At 36.3% G+C, this 16,907-nt stretch overlaps 1 protein-coding gene across 1 annotated transcript in view; it reads right to left on the bottom strand.

The window, feature by feature from the left end:
• The window catches only part of LOC133861698 (uncharacterized), a 28,040-nt gene that overhangs the window by 7,974 nt on the left and 3,159 nt on the right, over positions 1-16,907 (bottom strand). The window contains exons 2-10 of the mRNA XM_062297493.1: positions 9,563-9,637; positions 8,943-9,093; positions 8,381-8,449; positions 8,085-8,257; positions 7,588-7,725; positions 4,869-4,994; positions 2,047-2,145; positions 580-700; positions 402-465 (exon numbers count right to left, since the gene is read on the bottom strand). Of these exons, the coding sequence (XP_062153477.1) occupies positions 402-465; positions 580-700; positions 2,047-2,145; positions 4,869-4,994; positions 7,588-7,725; positions 8,085-8,257; positions 8,381-8,449; positions 8,943-9,093; positions 9,563-9,637 (1,016 nt within the window). The remainder of the gene's footprint in view (positions 1-401; positions 466-579; positions 701-2,046; positions 2,146-4,868; positions 4,995-7,587; positions 7,726-8,084; positions 8,258-8,380; positions 8,450-8,942; positions 9,094-9,562; positions 9,638-16,907) is intronic.

Here is a 16,907-nt window from a genome sequence, read left to right on the forward strand (position 1 = left end):
GGCACCTTAATATATCAGAAACTGGGAGGAAATCTTTCACGTAAAAAACCCAGTGTTATAGCTAATATAATATGTTCAAAAAAAAACATCCAACTCTTGAACTTGTCATATGAAGTTAAAGAAACTGGGAAGAAAAAGAAGAAAAACCACCGACCATGAAGAAGTTTGCAATTGTGAACTAATGTCTCAACTAACAGTTCAAAGTTTGATCGAAAATCTCCATGTTCACCCTTAATTTGTGTTTATACTCAATTTCTACATGTACAGTTCCAGAACCTCAACATCTGCATTAGTATCAATATTCTATTCCCTGGCATTGTGCGACGTGCATTCAACAAAAATCATATTGCATTAGGAAACAGAGAATTAGAGTGATTAGGCCAGCATACTTAGAAACTTACATAACTTTAGGTGGTGAGACAGACAACTCAAATCCTTCACGCCTCATATTTTCAATTAAGATACCTGTTTTACCCAACATGGAAACGACACTCAGCATACAGTCATATGCATTGATCTCTGTACACCAAAAAGGAAGTGATATTCTTTGTATTAAACTCTAGAAGTGACAGAACAAACCCAGTTGAAGTTCTCCCCTCCCCTGAACTTCATATGACTCTGATAAGCCAGGGAGCACATTTATGGCAAGATTCGTTTCTGCTTCAGCCATTAGCCGATCACCAATTCTCCCTCCAGTCAACTAGAAATACATCAGCAGTAACACATCACCTCATGTAGAGTCATCAACTATTACTAAAAACAAAAGAAAATATACAAATAACTAAAAACATTAGGGTTGGGAAGAAAACATTCCGAATCAATGTATCACACTGAAATATTCCTTCGAGAGGCAACCCAAAATCACATCACACAGCACGTGCAAGATAAAAAGCCTGGACAGAAGAGGGTGAGGGTAGGTTGACAGCTACCATAAAACTTAACCATATCATATATATATATATTACAAACACCATCTCTTTTGAGGCTTTAGACAGGGTGATAAAGGACCAATCCTATTCTAGTAACAATTAAGGCTTAGTTAAGTTTAGCTTAGAATATAGCACATTGCAAGGTCTTAACTCTTCTTGCGCATGGAGAACTGGAATTTTACAAGGCCTCGAAAAGCTTAATATAGACAGCATAAAAATAGTTGCATGCGGTAATGGCCAGGTAGTTTATAGAAGACATAAAGGCTTGGTGAAAACTATTACTAACATATATTCTCATCTCTATCCCTATAATTCGGCAACTATTCAGTGGAAATGAAACCCGTTCCTATTGCAGCCAAATGTATTTCTCACACTGGATGCAAATCCATAACAATGAAAGCCTCACCTAAATACATGGAGTCCAAAGCAAAAATACATATGGTCTTTCTCTTGTATGCATCTTGTGTACTCGGGTTGCACCCCTTGCGCTTTTAATAAATTTACTTTAGTTACCAAAAACAATACATATAGTCCAAAAGCCTGAAACAGTTTAGGAAGCTCCAACACATTGTTTCATAAAACCAAAAATTTGATCTAGAGGTGGTAAAACTCATTTTTAATTTTCATTCTCAATCTTATATCTTCGTATATTAAATGAGCACACTGTTTTACAAAAAAAAATTAAAAAAAAAAATGTTCAACAGACAAATGGTAGGCCAAGCTATCAAAGGCGAATAAAATAGAAATGGAAAACTAAAGTTCAAAAAAAAAAGAAAAAAAAAGAGAGAGATAAAGGAAAAGTGGGAGGGCATGTGCATGATGTTTGCTAAGTCAATGTCAAGTCTATCATGATTCTGTAAAATTTTCCGAGTCATTATTATATCCAAGCGGTGCGTTAAATGTGTAGTATTCATGTTACAAGAAGGGGTTTCAACTTGAAGCTAAAACTAAGACGAAATCAACAGAATGCATAATTAAGAAATTGTTTTCTTTTTTTTTTTCTTTTTTTTTTTTGGGTTGATAATTACATAACAAAGACATAACTGGAATCAAATGGTGCAAGTAATGAGGTATATTGCAATTGATGGCAACAAAAAAGGAAAAATTCACGACTCACATGAGTACCATCACGACCAGCCAATGGAGAGTCATTGACACCAAAAGTCATAGAAATGGTTGGGGGATCCAACTCAACAGTGGGCAACGCCGTCATAACCTGGCAAATGCTTTCACAAGTTCAAAAATATATCCATAATGTTCAGGTTAACAAATGCATCCATTGAGTCTTAAATCTACAACCTCACCCTTTATCCCATTCTTATGAGGGGAGGAAGTGTGATTTGAACCAAAGCTCATAAGCACGAATTGCAAAAGATTAATGCTCGTAACATGCAAAGAATGGCATCATAATGTAGACCACCACCTAAAACTTGGAAAAAGAAAAGGCATATTGATAATAACCACCCAAAAGGACATTGAAAATCATACGCGGTGCAGAGATTGAAAGAAAGAGAATATGATGCACAGATACAAATCCTGAGAATTTGAGACAATATTAACCACCTAAATGACATTAAATAATAAAATGCAGTACAGAAATTCAAAAGCAAGACAAATGCCAATATTATGCAACGATACAGGTCCTCTAGCCCTATTAATGCCAGCCTATATGTACAAATCCAAGCATAAGTGTGTGTGTGCATAAGGGACTAATCCCCAAATGTAACACTTAGAGGGTTACATTGATATTGGGCCTATGTTTTCAACTGACTTCTTAGAGGGTTGGGCCCTCACTGGCTAACTGGGCTCCACCATTTCACTTACAGCCTGCTTTGAATTATTACCTTTCACTGGCCCAAATGACTCCAAGCCCACATCAAAAATGGAATCACCCGGTCCACTTCCCCCTTCAGGCACTGCAACTGTCCCATGCACTGCCACATTCCCCTTCGGCACAAAACCAAGGATCCCGTGCATTCGTACATCCACCTCGACCACTGCTCGTCAGTACCTGCGGTACTACAACTTTGGGCCTGACATGGCCTCCCATGGGAAGCGTTGTGCCTGTCTTACGATGCGCTGAACCAACCAGCATTTTAACAAACATCCTTTTCCTAACATCCTCTGTCGGCACTCGCTCCACCATCCTTACCGACACCAATGGAGGCACCGTCAAGTGAGACTGAAGCTTTTCGACCATCACCGATGGATGTTTGAGACAATTCTATGGTCATCAACTCGCGAGCAAAGCCTAACCACCCCTTCCCTCCTCCTCCTAGAACAACCATGAAGCCCCTCCGCCATATTCTGCGATGGCCAAAAAGCGACTAAATCTATTTGCACACCTATTTACAATATATGCTTTAGAGCCCACTTTGGAGGACTTCAAAACCACCTTCGAGGCCTCTGCTTTAAGCAACTCCTCCAAGACAGCAAACAACCATTGCACAGTAACTTTACCCATGGATATAGAACGCATAACGCCCCTACTCCTTTTGAAAACACATAAAACAAAGACACCATCTTCCATTGCGAACTCAAACGATTTTGATTCGGCGAAGAATCAACTAGAAAGACCTATCGCAGCACACCAAAATGAAAAGCAAAACTGACCCCATTGCTGGAGATGGCAACAACAGCTTAGGGAAGAAGGGATGCACCCATACACGCAAGAGAGAGGGAGAGTCATTCAGAGAAAGAGAGAGATGCACAAGCACCCTCTGTTTTCAACAGCAAAACTGAAGAGAGCTTGTAAGTATAACTTTAAACATTGAATTAAATTAGGTTGGACACAAAATAAAGCACTTTGTTGATTACAAAATGACCCTCGTTTGTCCCATAATTGATTTGATTGATCTGAATGAAGAGAAAAGGTGCTAGTTTGCAGAACTCTAGAAATTAATTCGCTGGGAAAAATTATTCCCTATGAGTTCAAGGATGGTTCTCCTCAGAATTTGGTGTCAAACACTAGAGGACAATCTGAGGACAATCTGTAAAACACTTCAGTTAAATGCTTTTTTTTTTTATATATATATATATATAAGTAATCACAAATTTTTTAAAGAAGCACAAAGGCGCAACCCAAGTACACATAGGAAGTATACAAGAGATACACCTACCTAGCAAAAGAAAAAAGATCAAGGAAAACATGAAAGGTAGAAATATTAAAATCAAAGGCAGCAGCCCAGTGCTAAAGTGTCTTGAAGAATTCAATACATAACTGGAGCTCCAATCATAGAGTTCACTTTAAAGAATGATTTATTACTTATAGTTCTTGTGCATGCAAACAGTCAACCATTGACAATGTTTAATATCAGATATCTACAAAGACATATTTTCTTACTTAAATTTGTAGGAGTTGCCGTGTCCAACACCCCACATGTAGAAAACCTAATACTAATGTCCGTATCAACAATAGACGGAAAATCATACTTTCAAAACAAACAAAGGCACTTGTTTAGCCATTTGATTCGAAGTAGGACATCAATTGATTTGCTAATCTTTTAAGGGCCAGCACAGAGAACTTCGCCCAAAAAGTGAATTAGGGTCCATTTAGGTTTGCGATTTCAAATGTGCGATTCTAAAATATTAATTTTAAAATACGATTTTTAAAAATGCAATAAGTGTTTAGTAAAATCACAGTTTGGCCTTTAAAATGTAAAAACGCACCCTCTAACCTGCAATTTTAAAATGCATATTTTTATTCGTTTTCAAATCACAATGTTTTAACAGCATACTCTCAAACGATACATTTCGTGCGATTTGGTTTAAAATCGCACTTTTAATCTACGAAATCGCAATACCAAACGCCATCTTAGTAAGATTGCCAATGACGTCAAGACAAGAGGTCGGAGCTCCATGCTTTCCCAAGTGAGCAGGAAGGAAATAGTGAAGAACAAAACTGATCTATGGAAACAATATTAAAATGCATTCATTTACCTCCACATTTGCCACTGTATGGCCTATTGCTGGAGTTGTCAAACCAGCCATTGATACTATATCACCTGCTCCAGCACTATCAACTGGAACCATACTTGTACCTTTCTTTTTCATCAGCTTCACCACCTACAAGACAAAGATTACTAAATGATGCATATGAATTGGTACTGCTTGTGGATGGTCAAGACATATTGATTGCAAAACAGAGAATTATATTTAGAGCAATATCCTAAGAACATATTCACTTCATTTGAAATTTGAACCAAATGAATGTTGCATGAACTCCTGAGACCAAGCTCGGTGAGCAAGATTCCAAGAAGGGAAAGCAATGAGGAATAAGTTGCCAGGCAACATCCTTATCCACCAATCCCAATTGGCATCCCAGTACAAACGGACAGCATCCAAGACTTTTTCAAAGCTATAACTAATATCAGATTTCTCATACAAATTGTAGTTAAATGAAGATTTGGATGAAGTGATTCAATTCTTCTTGAATGTTTCACGTATATTAGTCAGAAAATCAAATGAAATAATACCTTCAGGGCTTCGAAACAAGCTTCATAAAGAACAGCTCTACTGCTATAGTAGCAGTAATATATTGCGAAAATCTAAAGTTAAGACAAAAGAGATCAGGCGATCTACTTGGAGTTGTTCATACTCACTATGAGATTTAGATTCTAGACATGAATGACAGACTTCTTTATCCCTTTGTCTTTTTCCTAAGAAAAGAACAAAAGCATTGCAAACACACTTCCTCTGCTCAGAAAGTAAGAAATCATAGGTTTTGGGGTCCCCATATAGTGGCAAATTCAAGTGAAACTGAAGATATATATGCCTGTGTGTTATCCAGTTAACAAATTATAAAGCATGGATCTAATGAGGCACCAGTAGTGGGGAGCCTCTTTACACAAAATTTAAGTTATGGAGTTATCTATTTGTACGCCATAGTTGTTAAATGGTGAATCATAAAATATGCAATAACCTTAAAAATAGATAAAATTTATGATTATATATAAATCATAATATACAATTCAAAAGAAAAGCATAAAGTAGAATATAACTATATTACTCATATCATTGTGCCTTCTATTAGCTCACCCATCGTTTTTAGTTTTTATTCTTTTCATAAAATCATCTTAAAATTCATTATTTTCCCGATTCCGTTTAAATTCTTAAAAGGAATCTAGAACATTTTTGCAATTCTTTGTGCATGAAACAATCGTCTATAAGACTAGTGCTAGGTGGCATTTCATTTACATGAAAATATTAGAATAATAGCTTCATCTAATTTTTCATATTCCTCTGTCTTTCTTCTTTTTTTATTATTTGCTATTTATCATTCTCTATTACTTATAATGACAAATGTATGCGGTCTTACATGAGATCTCTAATTTTCTACTTCTCATTAATTTTCAAGCAAACAATAAAGTAAAATAAAGTTTTCGAAAACCCATATATAAGTTTTTTTTTTAGAATTTATCAAAATATCACTAAAAGCATAAGCCACCCCAGGTATACGGGAAAGAGAAAACAGCTAACTATAAGAGGAGGAAAAAAAAAACCATATATACTTAACAACACATCAAAAATCCTCAAGTACGTTAGTTTTTCTATTGTTAAAATATTAATTAAATAATTAAATTTATTATTTTCTATCAGTTTAAACTTTTAAGATATTTGATTATTTAATATGGTATCAGAACATAGGTCTTGAATCCAAACCGTTACCTCTCATTTAAGTTAAATATTCATAAGGTAAGCCCTACTTATTGAGAGAGATTATAGGTCACACATGAGGAGGAGCGTTAAAATATAAAATTCAGCATTTCCTATTAGTCAAGCTTCTCGGATAATTGATGATCTAATATCTACTAAAAAAATATTGAAAAAGAGTCAACAAATATTTACTTAAAACAAATAAGTAAACAGAAATTATGCAAATCAAGTGGATAAGTGTATTGCCTAATATTGTATTATCAGATAAGCGTATGAAATAGTGTGATATTCTTATATTTGATATACAACAATAACATAAGTATTGCAATGATTAAAAAGTGGATCCTATCATAAGATACTAAAAAGTATGTTGAGAACAATTTAGTGGTGGACTAGTTCCTGTTGGGGTATTTGGGTTTTCTCCTGTTTTTGGGTTTTGCGGATTTTTTCCTTTTTCTTTCTCTTTCTTGTTTTGGTGTCCTTTTGTATACTTTTTGTAAGCTTAGAGGCGCCTTTACGATTTTTATATAATTTCTCTACTTACCTATAAAAAAATAAAATAAAATAAAAACACTATAGTGGTGGACTTATCTTTACTATTCTCAAGAATAATGGCACAAATAACAAGGATAGTAATGAAGATGGAGGCTATTTAGACATGAGCAGATATTATTTGATGGTGATCATTAACAGTGTAAGATTAAAAAAAGAAAAAAAAAAAAAAAAAAGAAAAAAAAAGGGAGGCCCAAAAGAAACTGAAAGACAGCAGATAAAAGTTATTCCATGTCATTTGGATTCAAATTGTATTATCTGGATAAAAGATCACTGAAATTAAGCACTGAGAACTGGGATGAAGCACTTAGAACTCTTAAGATAGTACAATTTCATTCTGGATAAAAGATCACTGAGATTAATACTTCAAACCTTTTTTGAAAAGCAATTTAGGTTCCAGTATATAATACCCAACTTTCAACTGCAATCAGGCAAGTAAAAATCTACTAACCTTCCCTTCTTCAATTTTCTCTACTCCTGAATCTTTATTACGAAGTCCATGAACTCTGTCCCCAACACGAGTGATTCCAGAATAAATACGTCCAGTCAATATTCTCCCGAGATAGAAGTCCCGTTCCATCATGGAAACCTGAATAACACTATTAAGTATGTTCTTCACAGTTCTCAAGGAAGAACAGCAATAACTGAACCAAGGGAAGGGGAGAAAGAAAAAAGAGATAATCTATGCCAGATGGCCTACAAGAATTACTATTTTCCTTTCTTAAAGGGATTCCCATCATGGTGCCCAAGATTTTACAGCTAGTTCAATATTAAAGTTATCACATTTGTGAAGCACAGTTACTTTCTTTCTAACACAGCCAATATTTCAATTTATAATTCCATGCATGCATCCTAAAAAAAGAAGAAAAGAAAATAAAAAGAGCAGCAAGAAAGAAAAATCACACATGCAGATACTCTTCAGAAGCCCATAAATATTTAAATACCAACCAGCATTTTGAAAGGTGCATCAATGTTAGCTGTTGGCGGCGGAACATGTTTTATGACGGCATCAAGCAACTCTGACATATTTCTTGCATCAGCAGGAGGATCTTTGGTAAAAGTGGTTGAAGTCCATCCTTCTTTTGCAGAAGCATAGAGAACTGGAAAATCCAGCTGCTCCTCTAAAAAAGATTGTCAGAAAATATACATTAGCTTTCGCCCAGGTCATTGATAAAGTTGGTGAAAGTCACAGAGTAGGCAAGTGAAAAATCATTCAACTTTTCAACTTCCTATATCTATTGCACCTGTAGCACCAAGATTTGCAAAAAGGTCAAACACCAGACTTTCAACTTCATTACACCTCTCCTCGGAAACTGCATAAATGACAACCATAAACGCAATAAGGACTAGACTAAAGAAATTGGGGAAGTCATAAAACATTCACCTGATAGATATATACTATTAGTTCTCATATAACAAGTAAAATTTATCATTGCCTTGGCTGCCAAAAAATAGTATGAGGGTCAGCAATCTCATGTAAGACAAATGCTAGCCAACTTAGCCACTTCCATACGCATGGAAAGGAGCAAACGGGAAAAAAGGGTACCAATCATGATTAAAAATAATAAGAGAAATCATAACTAGAGAGAGAGAGAGAGAGAGAGAGAGAGAAATGTTTTCACTGAAGCAGCCTACAGCCCTACAAGCAGTTTGACACTTCATCTTTTAGTTTTTATCATTTTTGTTCTCTCTTTCTGTTTACTTTTGCCTTAGACATAACATAACTAGTAATATTCACGTAATTTTTCATAACTTTCCCCTTTCATAAATCTAAACTTGGTGTATTAATGAGTAACACAGTCATACCTGCAGGTCGGTCTACTTTGTTTAAAAGAAGAATAGGGCGCAACCCATACTTTAAGGCTTTCGCAAGAACAAACTTTGTCTGTGCAAGTGGACCTTCTCCAGCATCTACAACTAAAATTGCTCCTTCAACCATACCAACAACGAGCTCAACCTATTTGTGTCATACAAAACAAAGTTGCAATTAAGCCAAGAAAACAGTTTATAATTCACAAATTGAAAATTGTAAAGAAGCATTTTGAAAAAGGTGGATGCTTCCACTTCGGAGCCCCTCAGACAAGCCAAAAGGGGGGAAAGAAAACATTTAAAGGTCCAATGCTTGGTCAGTTGATGTATAAGGCACACAATTTGCATTAGCAACCGATTCTAAACTCCTTGCCATCATCCCTCCATTTTCCACTTAAGCAAAGGCCCAGAGGTTAAACATTTCTACTCGTAGACATAGAACTTTCAGACAATATCATCTTTTGTTATTCAACATTTTTTTTCATTAAAATAAACCATTACTTTATGTATAACCTAATATGAACATGAGGCCACCAGCATCCAGTATAATATTCAACAAATGCAAATGTTTCCAAGAACTTTTACACTGCTGCAATCAATTCCCAGTGAAGACTTACTTCACCACCAAAATCTGCATGTCCGGGTGTATCAACCATGTTTAGTTCATTTTCCTTCCATGAAATGGATGTAACCTGCACATAAATATTAATAGGTATCAGACTGAGTTTCTAGGAGGAACACATTTTTCTTGATGAGTGATAAAAACTAATTCAAATTTAAAACAATAATAATAATAATAATAATAATAAAATAAAAGGCATAGCCCTAGTTTCAGCATGTTTACAAGACACATGCTAAAGAGAAAGAAATGAACAAGAAAATACCACTAACATTTAAAATTACAAAGATCTAAACTCCCGAAAAGATAAAGATTGAAAACCCCTAATAGCCCTCATCCAATCAAAAATGAGATCTTAGAAATAAGGACTTCAGTCACATCACCGATGTTTCAAATCCATCAAACATGCGAACAGAATTTCTTCGGGGAACATAAAAGTGATAGTGATTCAATCCAAATGGAGAAGAGGATTTCCAAAAAAAACAAAGGGTTAACCACAAAATAATTTTTATGAAGAAAGCCAATAACTTCAAACAAACATATTATCGCCCATCAATGTTGGAAAATAAGTAACTAAGTAAGAGTACAATAATTTAGACATATGTGCATGAAGTAACTGAGTAAATGATGAAGGCAGAAATTGTGAGCAAGTTAGAAAGATCTACTCTCATGAAGGAAGAGAGTTGGAGGCAGAAATCTAGGCTCTTTTGGCTTAAGGAGGGTGACAAGTGCACGAAGTTTTTTCACATAATGGCTAACTCCAACAAAAGAAAGAACACCATTGACTCCTTGTTGATTGATGGCACAATTTCTACCAACAGTTCGGATATCAGCAAGCACATTGTCAAGTTTTATAAGGAGTTGTTTACCGATCAGTGCAGTTGGAGGCCTGTGGTGGACAGTATTTCCTATGATTCTATTGTTGAGGTTAAGGCCAGTTTGTTGGAGAGAGAGTTTGTGGATAGGGAGGTGTGGGAGGTTGTCAAAGAAATGAATAGTAACAAGGCACCGGGCCCTAATGGTTACTCTATGGCGTTCTTCCAAGCTTGTTGGATTGTTCTGAAAGAGGATATCATGAAGGTCTTTCATGAGTTCCGTACTAGTGGTAAGTTTGAGAAAAGCCTTAATGCTACGTTCCTCGACCTCATCCCGAAGATTCCTGAGGCTGTCAACCCCAAGGATTTTCGCCCGATCAATCTAGTGTGTAGCATTGATAAGATTATTGCTAAGATTCTAGCGATAAGGCTTTAGAAAGTGTTGGAAAAGATCATCTCTATGTCACAAAATGCATTCATCCGAGGTAGGCAAATTGTAGATCCTAATCTTATTGTCAATGAATGCCTTGATAACAGATTGAGATGTGGAGAATCGGGGGTTATTTGTAAAATGAACTTAGAAAAAGCTCATGACATGTTAATTGGGATTTTTTGTTATACATGCTGAGAAGATGCGGGATTTGGGGGGAAGTGGAGCTCTTGGATAGCTCATTGTATTTCCTTAGTGCAGTTTTCAGTTTTAATGAACGGTTCCTCCACATGTTTCTTTAGTAGCTCTCGTGGCTTGAGGGAAGGGAATCGTATGTCAGCTTTGTTGTTTGTTATAGTGATGGAAGCATTGGATAGGATGATTTCAACTATTGTAAATAGAGGATTGTTGTCTGGCTTCTCTATGGGGACAGGAGTTGATATCTCTCATCTTCAGTTTGCTAATGACACCTTGCTTTTCTGTGGGGCCAACCTAAATCATCTTCCAATTTTCCAGAGCATGTTCTTATTATTTGAACCTATGTCGGGTTTGCAAACGAACTTAGCCAACTCGAAATTGGTTCAGGTGGGAAATGTTGATAATGTGGCTGGACTAATTTTGGGTTGTGGGGTTGCGTCCCTGCCTTTGAAGTTTCTCAATCTTCCTTTGGGGCCATCCTATAAAGCCAAGCATATTTGGGACGGTGTTATCGAAAAGGTTTGCTAGTTAGAAAATGTAGTATTTGTCTAAGGGTGGTAGGATTACTCTTATCAAGAGCACCCTATCCAACTTACCTACGTTCTTCATGTCCCTCTTTCCTCCCCCTTTGAGTGTTGCAAACCGTATTGAGAAGCTCCCAACATGATTTCTTATGGGGTAGGCTAGGCAAAGAGTTCAAATATCATCTGGTGAGTTGGTCGAAGGTGTGTACGCCAATCTTTGAGGGATGGTTGGGGATTAGGAACCTGTTGAGGTTCAATCATGCTCTCTCAAGTAAATAGTTTTGACGATATGGGCTTGAAAGAGAGGCTTTGTGGAAAGTGGTGGTGGACTCTAAATATGGAAGTTCATGGGGAGGGTGGTGTTCTAGTGAGACTGTTGGGGCATATGGAGTGGGTTTATAGAAGAATATTATAAGGGGTTTGGGGAAGTTCTGTAGTCACACTATATTTGAAGTGAGAAATGGCTCCAAGGTTAGATTCTGGCATGATCTTTGGTGTGGGGATATGACCCCTAAGGATGTCTTTCCAATTTTATTTGATATTGCTCACGCAAAGGATGCTCTTGTTGAGGCTCACACGAAATTTTCTAAAGGTTCTATTCAGTAGAACGTGAGCTTTGCTAGAGTGGCTCAAGATTTGGAGGTCGATGTCTTTGCCTCGTTCTACAAGATGTTGTATTTAGTAAGAATAAAACCGGAAGGGGAAGCAGTTAAGCAGTTATAGTGGATCCCTTCCAAAAAAGGGTTGTTTGGCGTTAAATACTTCTATAGTATCTTAGGTTGTCATGATGGTTTTCGTTTCCCTTGGAAGAGTGTTTGGAGGACTAAGGTTTTGTTGAGGATGGCCTTTTTTGTGTGGTCGGCGGCATTAAGAAAGATCCTTAACACTGACAATCTCCGGAAGCGATGCGTCATTGTGGTTGATTGGTGTTATGTGCAAAATGAATGGGGAGTCCATGAACCATCTACTTTTTTATCGTGAGGTTGCTTGTGCCATTTGAAATATTTTCTTCAATCGATTCAGGTTGTCTTGGATTATGCTTAAACGAGTAGTTAATTTGTTTGCTTCTTGGTGGACTGCCAACAGCACTAGGAGTGTTGTAGTATGGAAGATGGCGTCTAAGTGCCTTTTGTAGTGTCTGTGGAGGGAAATGAATGATAAGTGTTTTGAGTACCGCGAAAGGACTTTAGAGTTGAAATATTTATTTTTCAACACTTTGTATCTTTGAACAGCTGCTTACGTTTCTCCTTTAATAATTAGTTATCATAATTTTTTGTTCTTTTTTCCCCTACTATCTAGATGGCTTCTCTTGTATACATCTTGTGTAGATGGAGCAGCCTTACACTTTTACTAATATTTCGATTAATTATTAAAAAAAATAAAAAATATATGTAAGAAACCAAAAGGCAATAAGCTGTAGTAAATGATATGACCAACACGATTTGGTATATCGTGATAGTGGGAAGCACTAAAATAGAATGATACTTAATAGGACAAGAAAAAGCCAAGACTATTTCTCGTTACATGAGAAACATCATTCATAATGGATCATCTTATGGTTGTCACTACCTCATAAATGCAGAAGACTTCCAAATGGGCATAAGAAGGCTTGAATGCCAACTCCTTCCTATTTTCTAGGAGTTGTTTCCAAATCTATTTCAGAAGAGAGAGAGAGAGAGAGAGAGAGAGAGATTCAGTTTCACAAGGAAAATGACTAATTCTGCCGCCAGCTTGTAGCCCAAAATAAACCCCACGTTCTTTTGTAACCCTAGCTCAAATTAACCCTTTTCAGCTGCCAGCCTTGCTGCCCCAAAATACACCCTGCGTAAGTTTGAAACCTCAGCTCTTTCTCTCTATCTCTCCAAACTAAGACCTAAAAGCCAACATAAGTTTGCACAAACATTCTCCCTCACAGCTGCACCAAGAAACAGGTAGGATTCTCTAAGTTTTTCCTCAAACTTTTCCATTGAAAATTGAAGTTCAGATTTGCATATAGCCTACCTAAAATTCCTGTATTGTTTTCTATGCAAAATCAGTTTCAAATTGAGCCCCAAAACTGATTCCTAGAAGCTGTTACTCACTGTACAGCTTCTAGTCAAGATTTTGATATAAGTGTTCTCAACGATTCTTTCAAAGTTTCGTGAATTCCTTTTTTGCAATAAATCTGAGATAAACTTCCCCTTTGTGCTTTTCTTGATTCCTATATTCTAAATCTTACCAAAACAGTGCAAGAACTTTATTCTTGCATAGAGAACTCTTGTTGCCCCAAAGAAGAACAAATTCTGTCACTTGAATGAGTAATGCTACATATCACCCTTGTGTCCCCCCAAAATTGATGTAGCTCTTAAAATCACCATTGAATTTATGATAGACCACTATTGAATTTTGATCCAATGGTGATTTTAAGAGTCACATCAATTTTGGGGGAACAAAAGGGGGACACAAGGGTGATATGTAGCATTACTCCGCTTGGATTTCTCCTAAGTTCACAGCCAGATTTTGCTTAGGGATGGTCCCTAGTAAGCCTTGTAATTGATGCTTAGTTATCATATTATGAGAATCATAACAAAAACCTAATAAAGTATGAATAACGGATTTAAAATTTGATGTTTGAGTTTCTTATGCATGCTGCCAACACTAAGGAAAACTCTTTGAATCTGATTCCTTCCCTTAGACGACATAGATACGGTTTATACTGCATGAGCACATGATTGCCTTAATGTTTGACATTATCATAACATATTGTATGACTAGTTGATGTCTTTCCAATGGCCAAAAACACGCGATCATTGGACACATATAAGGTTTACAGGAGACTAATCTTCGCTGACATGTTGCTGGAATTACAGCACACATACACAAACGCATTAGTTGAACCTTTAAAGCCTTAAAACGTAAAAAGAGGTGTTCAAAGATTGCTGCAACAAGAGTGATGCAGCAAGGTTTTGAGCACAAACCAGAAATCTACAATCATTTAGAAACGTGACCCTATAAAAACTAGATGTAACTGGTATTAGGACCTACACTCTAAAGAGCACGAGAATAAACTCACATTGCATGATCCATGTGAAGTAAATTGAACATACACGCATAGTGTGATCATTCAAGAAAAGAATCAAACTTAAAATATGAAAATAAGTGTCTTAAATAGGGGAAATCAGATTTGTCACTTAGTGTGGGAAGCAATGTTTAGGAAGATCAGACAATGAAAAAGAATAAGCGATATGAGAAATCCTTAATAGAAAGTAATTGTTCGTGAATGCTTGTTTAGGTTGCTGTAGCAACCCAGGGAAAAGGAAAAAGCACTAGTTACATCTGCGCTATCACTCCAAAATGACTAGTCAATTTAGAGTTTCCCTATAATCCTTACAAAGCCTAATTCCACCTAGTAACTAGGTAATGTGAGACTTAACACTCATGACTATATTTATAACCCACCCACTATATATAGGCTACTCCTCATCTTCCCAATGTGGGACAGGGGTGTTACAAACTCTCCCCCTTAAACCCCTGACGTCCTCATCAAGACCACGTCATGCAGTGTTTTAGTACCACATGGTCTGGCATTACTAGTTGGCTGTGATACCATTTGTAATGACCTAGAGAAAAGCGCTAGCCACATCTGCACTATCACCAAAAAAGACCTAGTTAATTTGGAGATTCCCTAGAATTTCTTATAAAGCCCAGTTTTACCTAATAACTAGACAATGTGAGATTTTGCACTCATTACTATCTTTATAAACCACCCACCCTATATGGGCTACTCTTCATCTTCCCAATGTGGGATAGGAGTGTTACAGTTGCTTAGTGAGATGTGCTGAAATTCGTGAAGCTAAGGAACGACGTAAGTTGGAATGATCATACATTTCCTATCTTCAAAATGTCAATGCAATGTTTTTCTCAAAATTGTCTTCATTGTATACGAAATAATGATAGTTTTTTTGATAGCCCCTTTTTATGCACCAAAAACCATATGCTTGATAAAGGGTTTAAATGTAAATGATTTTATTTGTATGCTTCCACTATGTTATGAATATGTCATGATACTTGATGAAAAATAAATGAAAATATAGAAAGTAAAGAAAAAGAAAACGATTGTGTGAATGCATGTAAGGTTTAAAATTGTTTTTGGCCATATGAAATTATACGCGATGGTACCAGGGCTAATGGGCGGGAGGCAGCCATCTCGTATGGTACGCCGAGAATGACTCACTCAAGTGCAATCTTTTATAGAGTGATATCCATATTCTAGATGCAACTCCACCTGTGTCCACAGGAATGGAGCCAGGATCCCAGTGATCACCAACTCTTACACACAAGGCATAATTGTGTGTTGGTCATTCAAGAGATTTTTTTTTATAACTGGAGTATCCAAGGAAGTCATTCGAGAGATTAAAGGAGAAATCATGTTTATGATATGTGTGAACGTTTTACTTGTACTTTTTGATGTTTTGAAAATGAAAATTGTTTCCAACTTCATTTACTGTATGACTATCTATTTACTAAGTATTCGACTTACCCTATGTTTTTATCTTTTTATGTTTTTATGATGTCGTGAATGGTTCTACAAGCCACAGAAACTAGAATTAGAAGCCTTCACCTAAAAGAGGATTAAATAAGTGCATGTAGCACACTAGTTCGTTTTTGGTTCAGTACGCTTTCTTATGTTAAGACTACGGTTTAGCGCTGTAATAACAGTGATACAATGGTTTAAGTTTTAATTGTTATGAGATGTTTAGTTTGCTTTCGTTTTCAGTTTATGGAACTCTTGTATCTTTATGTTTCTAGTTCGAGCAACGCGTAATATCGTCTTCCTGCATGAAGGGAGAGTTACACTGATGTACAAATATTTTATCCAGTACAGCAACAAGGAGATTTCTTCACTCTTTGATTGTTGTGCTTTCAAAACAATATGCGGTCTATGTGTGTGTACGCACGCGTGTGTGTGTGTGTGTGTGTGTGTGTTACTTTGATAAGTAATAAACAATTATTTTTAACAAATAATAAATACAAAAAGGATACACACCTAAAGAATACAACAAAATTCAAGAGATCTAAAAAATCCCAAAAAAAAAAAAAATTCTTCGACGCCACTATAAAGCCAACAACCAGACATACGAAGATCTCACAAATAACTTTTTAAGTTTGAGAGCAGAAAGCTCAATACGATAAAAAATTCTCTTGCCTAATCCACGTTAGGCTAAGAGGAGCTACAATCCAGACCAAGCCACTCTTTCCTTTCCAACCAAAATATTTTTTTTATAAGTAATGTCATTTCATTATTAAGGCGCAAAGGGACACAATACTAGTACATAGTGAGTATACAAGAGAACCCCTAATAAGAAAAAACAGAAAATTAATTCAAAAGATCTACAT

Source organism: Alnus glutinosa, chromosome 2 (assembly GCF_958979055.1).
Source record: "Alnus glutinosa chromosome 2, dhAlnGlut1.1, whole genome shotgun sequence".
NCBI lineage: Eukaryota > Viridiplantae > Streptophyta > Magnoliopsida > Fagales > Betulaceae > Alnus > Alnus glutinosa.